The sequence below is a fragment of the Charadrius vociferus genome, unplaced genomic scaffold (assembly GCF_000708025.1).
Source record: "Charadrius vociferus isolate BGI_N301 unplaced genomic scaffold, ASM70802v2 scaffold413, whole genome shotgun sequence".
NCBI lineage: Eukaryota > Metazoa > Chordata > Aves > Charadriiformes > Charadriidae > Charadrius > Charadrius vociferus.
The window spans coordinates 597,091-608,445 of record NW_009647738.1 but is presented as its reverse complement, the minus strand read 5'-3'; the positions used below and the strand labels follow the sequence as shown (position 1 = coordinate 608,445).

At 45.6% G+C, this 11,355-nt stretch overlaps 2 protein-coding genes across 2 annotated transcripts; one reads left to right on the top strand and one right to left on the bottom strand.

The window, feature by feature from the left end:
- Positions 1-142: 142 nt before the first annotated feature.
- Positions 143-814, top strand: TOMM22 (translocase of outer mitochondrial membrane 22 homolog (yeast)). The gene is made up of 2 exons (XM_009881884.1): positions 143-280; positions 740-814. Exons 1-2 carry the CDS (start codon positions 143-145, stop codon positions 812-814), a joined length of 213 nt encoding a protein of 70 aa, XP_009880186.1.
- A 2,769-nt stretch (positions 815-3,583) lies between these two features.
- JOSD1 (Josephin domain containing 1) lies at positions 3,584-10,538 on the bottom strand. Its single transcript, XM_009881826.1, has 4 exons — positions 10,354-10,538; positions 5,928-6,056; positions 5,629-5,823; positions 3,584-4,221 (listed from the first exon to the last, which is right to left on the bottom strand). The coding sequence occupies exons 1-4, from the start codon at positions 10,536-10,538 to the stop codon at positions 4,122-4,124; spliced, it is 609 nt and encodes a 202-aa protein (XP_009880128.1). The 3' UTR covers positions 3,584-4,121.
- Positions 10,539-11,355: the final 817 nt, after the last annotated feature.

Sequence of the window (11,355 nt, the reverse complement as noted above, 5' to 3'; positions counted from 1 at the left end):
GGCTGGGGAGAGTGGGGAGAAGGTGCTGTCTCGGGGCTTGGGGGTGGAACTCGGGGAAGGCTTTTGTCTGAGGTGCAGAAAGGAAACGCGGGAGAAGCCCAGTGCCTTTAAGAAGCAGCTAAGGGACCGTTTCTTATTGCTAATGTGCTTTCTCCTTTCTAGATTCTCCAGGGCAGCTCTGTGGATTGGGACCACCTCCTTCATGATTCTGGTTCTTCCTGTTGTCTTTGAAACTGAAAAACTGCAGATGGAGCAACAGCAGCAGCTGCAGCAGCGACAGGTGAGGCGGGAACACCCCAGCCCTCTCCTACGGCCCTTCAGAGCTGGCTTGGGGTGCCTGCACCTCCTCCCAATTACCAGCTGCTGAACGAGCTTAGGGGCCAGAGTGCAATTTGTTATTTGTTGGGGCCTCGTTCATCCCACCAGATGCTCTGGATGTTCTAATGGGACAATCCTGCCTATTACCAGTAGCAAGCTGGCGGCAAACTCCAGCAAATGCAACCCGGCTTTTGCTGGGTCAAAATAGGCAGCAAGGACTGCAGAGAGGCTGAATGCTGCAACGTCTGCACCCACTCTGTTTGTATTTGGTGTGGCTGAGTATTAAACTTGGTTATTATAGCAGGGTAAGAACCGATACTGCAAAATATTGCGCCCTGCTGAGTAGCTGCGGGAGGGGAGGGCAGCACAGGGCAGCCGCCCTGTGTCCTCGCAACCCCCCAACTGACTGTTTTCCTTCCAGATCCTCCTCGGACCCAACACGGGGCTCTCAGGGGGAATGCCAGGGGCCCTGCCTCCGCTCTCTGGAAAAATCTAATTTGTGGGAGCTGCGCTGGATTCATATCATGTGGGAAGACCTTGAGATGATGATATATTGAACTGTTGGATTTGTTGGGTCAGGGCATTTTTTTTTCCGTTTGTTTGTTTTTATTTTTGGTTCTCCTTTGGGACATTGACCTATTCATAACAAGGGTGGGGAAGCCCCCCCTCTGGACCTGATGACGGCTCCTGTCTGCATCCTCCCCCCTGTAGAAGTCGTGAGTCTTTCCTTTTATTCAATCAGTACGCCGTAACCGGTTACAGACTTGAACTGGGGGAGTTCCTCTTCCAGCCTTTTCTTGCCCCCCCACAAAACCACCCCGGGGCTTCAAAAGGTGGCAGTCAAACAAAACAAATCCTTTCCTGGCTGACTGGGAGCTGAAGGACACCGGTGACAGGAGGAGGAGTGACTTTCCCAGCAGGTGAAGGAAAGGAAGGAGGGGTGTGGGGTAGCTGTACCCCATGGTAAACACGCTCCGGGAAGATGCGAACTCCAAAATACCTTCACTGCAACTTCGTGTGTGTGTGTGTGTGTGTGGAGACGCACATGAGAACCAAGGGAGCAGCAGGCCAGGCTCAAGACGATCACATCCATGCTGATCCTCTGCCTCATAAAGTAGAACTTCCAGATATCGGCTGCGTATTTTTTTGTATCAAATATTAAATAAATCCAACCTGAGCAGTGTGGTTTTAATAGACGTCCTTTAGGGAGGCTCAGTCCTTTCAGAACTGTCAGTGACCTTGTGGGTAGAGACCCTGCTGTTTCATGCATGGGGAAGGGATGGACAGGGCTTTGTCACCTTCAGGTGGCTGAGCAAGCTCTGCATGGCTTAAGGGAGTTCTCAGGGGATTCTACCCCAGCACCAGTGACTGACTTCGGAGGTTATTAACTTCCAGAAAGGTTGCAGTTTTATAACCAAAGAAAAAAAAATTTATTTTTCCTTTACATACTTTGTTACAGAACAATTCAGCTGAACATACAGAAGTGATAGGACATTTATATGGAAACTTTTTTTTTTTTTCCATTTTTCATATTTGGTTAAACAAAATACATCTCTGTAAACAAACCCAAGACAAGGCTCTAACAAAACCAAACAAGCAGGAAAACAAACACGGGCTTCCCCGCTCCCCAGCGGTGGGACTGGACCAGCTCACCCACCCTTGGGCACAGCAGCCTCACCTCCCCCAGGGGTGTGATCGTACACTTTCCCTTTACCTGAGCAGCTGGATCACACTGTTCCCCCCCCTCCCCTCCCACCCCCTACCCCGGGAAAGGTGCTGACATACAAGGAGAGGAAAGTAGCCCCAAAATATTTTAAAACATCTTTGCATATTGTGCACTGATCCGTTGGCTTGCGGTTTCCATGCAAACAGGGTTTTGTCCAAAGTGCGACTTTAATCAGCATAGAAAACGTTGCTGTTGAGATTTATCTACCCCCCCCCCTTCCCCTCTTGAAGAAATGGCTTCAAGTCACAAGCAGAACGCCTGCAGGCTGCGCATCCTGCCTGTAAAGTGTTTAAAAACTCTACCAGCTGGTATTGGTCATTGGAATGTATTACGAAATAGGACTTTTTATAGAAACGTTGGGTCTTTAAAACGTTAAGAGCCATTTGCCCTTGATGGCAGGAGGCTGTGCTCAAAAGACTGCAAAACGGTGCTTGCCCAGACGTCCAGGAGTCAGTGAACATCATTGTCCCCCCGTCATGTTCTCCGTTTGGAAGGTGTGAGTTTGGTGGTCTCTCAGCTTCAAACACCCACTGATGCTCTGTGGAGCTCTCAAGAGAAAAATAACTGAGAAAAGGTAGTCAAAATCCCTCTCCTTTTGCAAGCTCCAACACCAATAATGAGACTTTGCTGCATGATGGGGCAAGATCCATCACGTCCCGGAGATTGCTGTTTAACTGAGACATCCCATGCATAAAGGAGGGAAGCAAACAGAAGCTCGGCCAGGAAGAGCTAAACGCAATGAAATCTTCCAAATTCAGCATTTCTTCCTCCTGCTGTGGAAGGCATGACTGAGCTACAGCTCGCCCAGGTGACTGGGAAACAGCTGGTGGAGAGTCCTCTTAGTGTCTCCATATCTAGTCACTCTTCCCCACGGAAGGGAGGGGAGGAAAAAGCGATTCATCCATTAACGGAATGTTTGTTGGCCAACGCTGAAAGAGAACTTGGTTCAACTCCCAGGCCAGGGTCTCCTTAACACCCGAAGGCTCTGGTGGACCCTCTGCATCTCCCACATTATCAGCTATTAACTATAAAAAGGGCAAAACCTGACTATTATAAAGACTTCCCTCCTCAGACAACTTTTGCTTTGTAACTTTATCTCTTTCTAGGACATTTTGCATGACATTCGCAACTGTGGGCTAGACTTCTGGAAAAAAGAAAATAAAAGAGAATGAATTCCTCTCAAAACCCCTTCAGCTTTATTCCTCTCTCCCAGCAGCCCCTAAACTACTAGGTGACCATACAGAAAACCAAAATAGATTTTAAAAAAAGAAAGAAAAAAAAACAAACCCCAATGTAGCGCAAAGAAACCCAAGCAGGCTACGGCCTCTCTCCAGTCCAGAAACGCGATACTCCTCAATTAGCCTGTGCTTGCTGTTTCCACGTCGCCTTAGCCAGCCACATGCTGCTGAACAACCGCTCACCACATACATAAACCCCTGGAGACACTGGGGAAGAATCCTCTAGCTACCCAAAGAATTTCTTGAAAGATGACACTGGTTTTATTATTGTTTTCTCATTCCTGGCACAAACCATCCCTAAGAAGCAGAGGGTCGTGCTGAGCACCGTACCATTCCTAGTGTTTGAGAGTGTCCTGAGAGACCCTTAGGAATTGCAAATGTCTTCACAATAACTTGTTTTGGAGGGAGAGACTTGTGAAGAGACAGCAGCGTGCTTGGCCCCTGCTCTTCCGTGACAAGCCCTGGAGGAAGCAGTGTCCCACCACACGCGACCTTCAACCACGTGGGGAAAGGGAGGTCAGAGGCATCCAGACACCGTAGCCCCAAAGCCCAGTTTTAAAGAGCACAACGCCTTCTAGCTAGCTGAAGGGCATGCAGCTCATCCGCCTTCGTAATTAAAGTGATTGGCTTCCAGTTTCCTCCACTTTGCCCTCAATTCTTCCCCACCCACTACACCCAATGTCCTACACCATTGCCCTATTGCACCAAGGAAGGAGAGAAGAGCCTAACAAAGGAAGTTCCAGACGAGAAGAGTTGGGGCACCCATTATCCAGGTTTCAGGACATCGGGAGTTCAGTAAAAGGGGAAGAGCTGTAGTGGGAGGACAGAGTCAGTCCAGGTCACACATCAGCTCTCCAGCTCTGGTGTGCTTCCACCTCTTCTGGCACCACCAGCAGGAGTTCACAGTTCTTTCCTCTCAGCTGGTGTTTCAAAAATTTCCTATGGCAAAGAGAAACAGAAATAAGCGCTGCTGAATGTAGAACTTCATCTTCTAGAACAACTAAATGCAACTAACTATGCAAACATGACCAGAAATGGGAGGAAATCCCCACACAATGTCTTAAGTTATTTTCTGACAACAAAAAACCACTGCCAACATTACACTTGCCCCACCAGATTCAACACACCTCTACACAGCAAGTTACTGCAGTTTCAGACGTGATCTTAACCTCAGCAGAGACAAGTCTATATAGAAGTCACTTCCCAATTTTCCAAGGTGGCAAAAACAGAACTAAACCCTATTTCAGTTTCTTCAGATCTCTGTGATCAAGAATCCCACCATATTTTAAAATAATTCCAACAAATCTGGAATACTCGTGGGAAAAAACACACCATCATTTAGATGTCTTTATCACAGATCATAGCAGCAGCATACCACCTGGTCATCTGACATGGTTCTGCAGCCCCTTTCTGCCCATAAGGTTTTTCTAATACCAAACTTGGATTATCTCCAATAACTGTGACAGTCAAATCAGTGTTTTCTCTGATATATTTTGGCCCAGATTTCCAATATTGCCTATATAGGAAGCCCTTATTTATTGCTGAAGAACAGCACACCCAGGATAAACTCTACCAGAAGCTCTACACAGTAGATCCAGAACTACATTACTTCATCCCAGAAGTTCACGAAAGGCAGACATTCACTTTACCAAGACTTTAACGGCACAGTAGGCTCTGCAAATACTGCTCATATGCAACCCCTACCTCAGAACAAGTCTAGGTGAGGCAGCAAAGCTGCCAGTAGGCTTTAGAACAGGATGGAATGGAAGCCGAACAGCAACTAAGAGCAGGTGAGACTTCGCAGTCAAAGTAATTACACCAACCATCTTGCATTAAGACTGAAGAGTGCAGTCAAGTCAGAAGTGCAGCGTATGCTTATGTAGGCAAGTGATTTCCTAGCAAGCAGCTTTCACTGCTGTCAGGGATAAGGCTGCACTCCCAGTCTGGAAAGCCTTTTGTTGAGAACATACACACAGATCACTACTAGAGACGCAAAGGAATGCTGATACTCTCACATTTGAGAACGCGGGCCACAGCACATCTTGCGGGTGCCACTCACTAATATCAGACTTGGCCTCTACCTTCATCACTAGTGACAGAGCCAGCCACGTAAGAGGCGAAGTCAGGCTCTCCTGAGCTTGCAGAGATCACCACTGCCAAAAGCGCTTTCCTAGCTTTGCGCAAATGGGGTATAAATTTCAGTGGAAGTACAAGAACCTTATTCCTCTCAAATCTTTGCTATTGAAGTTTAAACATAAATGTTTCAATCCCTAACTGTTTAAGGACAGATTCCCCACCTCCAATAGGGAAGGATTTGAGGAGGAACAGGATAGAAAAAAATCCTACCTGAGCTCACTTTCACCTCCAATCCACTCGGGCACCTTGAGTTTGGAGTCGAGGTTGTAGTAGGTGCCTCCCACCTCCCGGACGCAGATCCAGTGCTGTCGCTTGAGGGGGAGCTTCAGTGGGCCCCAGCAAAGGCTGGAGGGCAGATTCATAATGAAGCCCATCACGTTAGACAGGGCAATGACGTTAACATCCCTGAAAGAGTGCAGAAAAGACAGCTATAAGATGATATTCTGGTACTTTAACTTAATCTCTTTCTCATTTTTACAAATCTCCAACATTATGTGACTTCTCAGTACCTGCGCTTGTCCCACCAAACCGCCTCATAGCCTTTGGTCTGAAGTGCTGCCATGATCACATTCACATCATAGTTTCCATTTCCCAGCATGCTCTTCTTGTGGGGCGTCACCATGGTGTTGGGAGACAGCCTGCAAACAGAACAGGAGACAGCTACAGCAGGCGTTCGCTGAACCTGTGTTCCTCAAGTGGAAGGGGCTAGTTGCTGTATAACTTGAAGAACATTTTCAGGGGTTTTATGTTTAAACACAAACTATTCTGTTCCCCTTTATCACTCAGAGTGGCTGAGAGGGCTAAATAGTGCATTAATAACAACTTTGATGTACAAAGCCTCCCAAGATCCTAGCTTTACTGTGAAAGGGACCGCAAAGCGGGAAGCCTTCCCCCCCACCACCACCTTTGAACTGGTACTTCTGAAGGACACTTCAATTATTTTTCCCCTTGATTCATGGTTGGAGTAAATGCCAGTTTGCCATTTAGAACAACATCTCTCACAATTTCAGGAGTTCAACAGTCAACATCAGTCTTGAAAACTGGCTGCAATAACAATAGGCAGGAAGGGTTGGCTGCAGAAAAGGTTGTTCTCTCCCACCCCCAATGGTAAATGAAAGAAGTATTCAGACACAAAGCTGTGAAGATATTTGGGTTTGGGAGCTTTCTAAAACATTGCCATTGCTATAGGACAAAAAAACCCCAAAACTGTTGCTGTAGGTAACTAAACACCTAACCTTGATGTAAACAAGTCTCTTCAGCTTTAATCCATAAGCTTGCCTAGACATCACTTGCATCACATAGCATCTAAAAATCCAGAATCACAGTCCATCACATTGCACACAAAAATATAAGACAGCCTTTGCACAAATGCAGATAATGGATGCAAGGCACAAAACATGCAGATGCATGGCAAAACCCCCAGTTAGTCACTTTTATTGTTTTATGCTTTTTCATTAAGAAATTTTGTAAGGAGGTGAAACAATGAGGAGGTGAATTATTATGAAGGTAACAGACAGCCTTCACCAGCTGGAAAAGCAAGCACAGGGGGAAAATGGGAGTAGAGAACAGCAAGGTCATGCAACACCAAATCAAAGAAAGTCAAGCCTGAGATCAGTTCTGTTGTGATGAGTTGCTCTTTTGATTGGTAAGGATGCCATAAGCTCTGCTGGCACAGGGTTCAGATGTTTCATATCACCTAAATATCCATGTCTCACCTGCCTCTCCCTCATGTCAACTCCATCCCTTAAAACTCCTGATGTTCCTGTACATTTTTCACTCAGCCTTTAGCACAGTGCAAGGTCTGCAGGCATATTTCATCCAGTGAAAATCCCTCAGCCCTTCTGCATTCCTCTGCTGACAACATAAGGCATTTGACAAGAAGGAAGCAGTGGATTGAGTAGGGAGTTTCAGACCAACCAAAGCTAGAGAGGCTACAGACAGGTAGCTTTTTCCATCAACTGTGATTTTCTTGCAGTGGAGCAGACTGCAGCCTGGGAAGTGACTTAAGGAAAAGAGTCCAAAAACAACGTGGTAATAGGAAAAGCTATTAATACCCACCACTGGGCATTACCGAGCGAGGCAGTGACATTTTCGGAGTCATCCTTTCCAGTCTCCAAAGCTCTGCTGTATTTTACTAATCACAGAGATGTAGCTTGCCACAGCTCTTCCAGCATCTCCATAAAGCAAGATCACTTGGCTACACCTAATTCCTCAAGATCATTGCTTCAACCTATTAACTCTCAGTAGTGCCAGCAAGCTAGGAAAGCCTTCCAATTAGCAGAACCCTTTGGGTTGCACAAGCACCCTCTTGTGGCACCATTTTCCAGAAACAAGCTTATTTGAAAGCTGAAAGAACACGTTTATCTTTGTTCCTTCCCGCAACTTTCAGAGCCCCAGAAATGAGATGAAGAGATCAGCAGAGGTGACACACTCAGAGAACTGACACCCATGAGCAAACTTTCACCAAGAATCACCTACACATCTCTACTCACACACACCTAAATACGCTCCACAATCATCAGCTAAAGGATTCCGATTAGATAAGGAATTAAGTTGCCTCCCCAAAGTTAATTCTTTTTTTATCTAGACACTAAGCTGAGGAAGACTGACAAAATTGGACAGAAATCCAGGTAATAATCCTCCTGAGCTTTCTAAGTCAGAAACTTTCATCAACATGTTGTCTTAACACAACAGGCTCCAAGATTCCCGTACGCAGTTGTCTTTCCTAATCAGGTCTCAATACACAGACTCTAGTGAAACAAAGAGGTTTTGTTTGTACCTCCATGCAACATTTGGAACATGTAATCTTACTTCCTGCAACAAAAGCCAGAGGAACATCAAAAAGCTATTTCTTGTATTAGAGGAAAGAAGAGAGGAAGAACTACAAAACCAGAGGGGAGGCTGGGCCATGTTTTGCCATAAACTTGAGATGATAATCATCAGACTACGCTGGCCTAATGCAATGGGATGCAGCAAAAGGGAAACCAATGATTAAGCAATGTAGTTCAATTATTCTTCAAGAGATGTGCTAAAAGCTACAGAAAGCTTAAGCTTGTTTGTGAAATTCGTTACCTTGTCAACACCAGGTTTAAAAAAAAATAAATCACACCTCGCAACATTTTTGTAGCTTATTAAAAATATGTATCAGTCCTCTATCAGAGTCATCAACACGCAGAATATGACTAGACACAGGCAAGACATACAGAAAAGTGCTGTATAAAGGGCAACTAAATCCACACTTCTTAAAGGCAAGTCAAAGAGCTAGGCATGAGTAGTAACCCAACGGAGATGCAAAGGTAGCGGCAATTGTTATGCATAGCTTACAGCTCATCCATTTCTGAGAGGAATATCCATGTTTATTTCCATACTACCATGGGGCTGAATCAATCTGTGTACCTTGGTCCAAATATTAGGATGGAACAAAACCAGGTTGGAATCAAAGACAAATTCTCCCTTCTAGGGCAAGAGGTCCAGCAAGATTAACATCCCAGCTCTTTCTGAGAGGTTTCATGCTGCACACTAATTCTCTTTCACCAAACCCAATGAAAGCCAACTAATTAGATCATCACACTCCTTCTACCACATGAACTGCCTTTGTTTGCTTCAGGCCAATAGCAATCCATCTGTGATTAAGATTCTGACAATTGCTGCTCTGGAACAAAACCATAGCGTCTTTACACCAGACAAAGAGTGCCTTGAGCCTTCCATGGACCAGATCCCCTTCACCAATAGGAATTTTACTTACAATATTGAAATGCTGTTAATGATAATCTGATATTTGCTGTTGTCCATCACCACATTTCTTTTGCCAACGACAGACAGGCATGTGTTTGACAAATCAAGCATCAGTTCCTTAAATCTGCCGATTTTCAAGACAGCAGCAACAGGCACGCAGCTCCCTGTTCATCAGCACAGGGCACCGCAACTGCCTTATCCAACAGTACCTGCGTGACCACTGTCACAAAGCATGATTGCCTACCTGTCACAAACACAAGTTGCCATCAACTGCTGGTAATGGGTATTCAAGCACAGCCTATGTGACGAGTACAACATCTACAGACTGAGTATCAGAAAAGACCCCTTTTCCTGTTTGATTAGTTAGCTTCACCAACGGAAGGTCATCACAATTTTCAAAGGCATGCTCAGAAGAATTTCCACAAAGCGTTGAAACAGCATAACGTAAACATTTAGCAAAATATGAGCTATTGTACAGGCCACATTAATAATTTACATTTATCCCAGTAAAACTCAAAAATGTTTTTATTAATTCTCTGAAGCTGCTGGGAAACATTCAGCGATGCTACAGAAAATGGAGATCTAGCTACTGAAATTAATTCCAGTTTGACAGAGTACATAGGGTCTCACTGCATGGAAAAAAAACAACACAGTATATGAAGAACTTCGCTTAACCACTTGAATAAGGAATCACTCCTAATTTCCAAAAAATCTCAGAAGTGTTGCAGTACTAAATCAAGAAGTTTTTATGATGACCCATTTGTTATTCCTGCCACCTTCACTCTCCCAAGCCAACCTCAAAATCCATTACTAACATCAAGATAACATATCTACACAAGGCAGGGGCAAAAATATGGGAGACGGGTAGAAGATGCATTAAGGTGGGTGGGGGAGAAGACAGCAGTCCAACCACACAACAGCATCTGCAATAAAGCCCTTGGACCTAAAATTGGCAGACAGAATAGTTTAAGAAACAAGTAAAAAGGGAGAGAATTTTTGCATCAAGAGAGGGAAAAAAAAAAGGGAGGGGAGGGTGTTTAAAAAAGAACCTACAGTAAGTTCAAAGCAGTGGCACACTTTGAACCCCTGAACCCCTCCTTTGCTCTATTCCCCCCCTCCTCCCCTCAAAATAAGATCTGAAAATTCCTCTGAGCAATAGAGGACAAGGGGAAGCTAACACCAGTGCAGAGAGTATCCTACCTCTGAAAAATCTCCTGCAAGGTTTCCCTAGTGAAAGCGTTGCTGTCCTGGAAGACATTGTTGAGGGCATGGAGGGCACACAGCTCCCTACGCTGCTTCTCATGGTAAATATGCACCGGTGGTAGCTGGGGTGGCTCTGGTGATTCCGATTTGGTCTTGTCACCTTTCCATGGCACACAACTCATTTTCTCGCAGGGTGGATGGAGAGTAGGTGGTGAGAAACGAAGGAGGCTGAAGTTTCTTCCTCCACAGTCACAACAGCAGCCCACTGTCCCTTTCTTTTGTAGGCTAGTGCTACTTCCCGCTCACAAAACCTTCTCTTGTGATTCAGTTTATTCAGTAATTGCCTCTGATGGCTGGTTTTAAAAACCACATAAAGATCTGCAACATATTTTTCCTCCCTCCTCCCATACCCCATAAAATGCAATACTTCCCTCCCTCCCCCACAGAAAAAAAAATAATCAAAAGATAGGAATCCTCTTAGTCTCGAGGTACCAGCTGGAATTTATCACATCGCTCCTTTTCTTCCATCTCTTTTGGTCTATAGTGCCACTAAAAAGGTACCCAGAGCAGGTAACAAAAAGAAGCCTCCCCCAAAGTGCCAAATTGGAGAAGATGAAGCCAGCTTTTGGTGCTGACTATGGGAGCACAGGGTGGTTAAGGACTTATCAGCTGCATTCCTCCATTCTTTTGGGAATGACTGAATCCAGGCAAGAAGATGCCAAAAGTTCAGGGAAGGAAACCGCTTCTTGCTAGGCCACAAAAAAACCCCAAACAAAACCAAGCCAAACAGGTCCAGGCTCCGGTAAAGGCAATTCCTCACAAGTCACCCTGCACTCCGACAAAGGGAAGTCTCCGTTAGCGATGAGAAGAGGCAACACAAAGCCCGTGGGGGCGAGGGGAGGGCAGGCAGCAGGCGGGACCAGCCCCAAGGCCTGCCTCGCACCTTCCCACCCCGGCCCTCCAAACCCCGAGCCCGCACAACCACAGCCACCACCGCCA

Excerpts from the sequence above, each read along its gene's own strand:
- TOMM22 (XM_009881884.1), top strand. The coding sequence starts at position 143 with ATGTGCTTTCTCCTTTCTAGATTCTCCAGGGCAGCTCTGTGGATTGGG. Across the intron at positions 281-739 it reads AGCAGCTGCAGCAGCGACAG|ATCCTCCTCGGACCCAACAC; the intron begins GTGAGGCGGGAA and ends TTTTCCTTCCAG.
- JOSD1 (XM_009881826.1), bottom strand. The coding sequence starts at position 10,538 with ATGAGTTGTGTGCCATGGAAAGGTGACAAGACCAAATCGGAATCACCA. Across the intron at positions 6,057-10,353 it reads TTGCAGGAGATTTTTCAGAG|GCTGTCTCCCAACACCATGG; the intron begins GTAGGATACTCT and ends TTCTGTTTGCAG. Across the intron at positions 4,222-5,628 it reads GGAGGTGAAAGTGAGCTCAG|GAAATTTTTGAAACACCAGC; the intron begins GTAGGATTTTTT and ends TCTTTGCCATAG.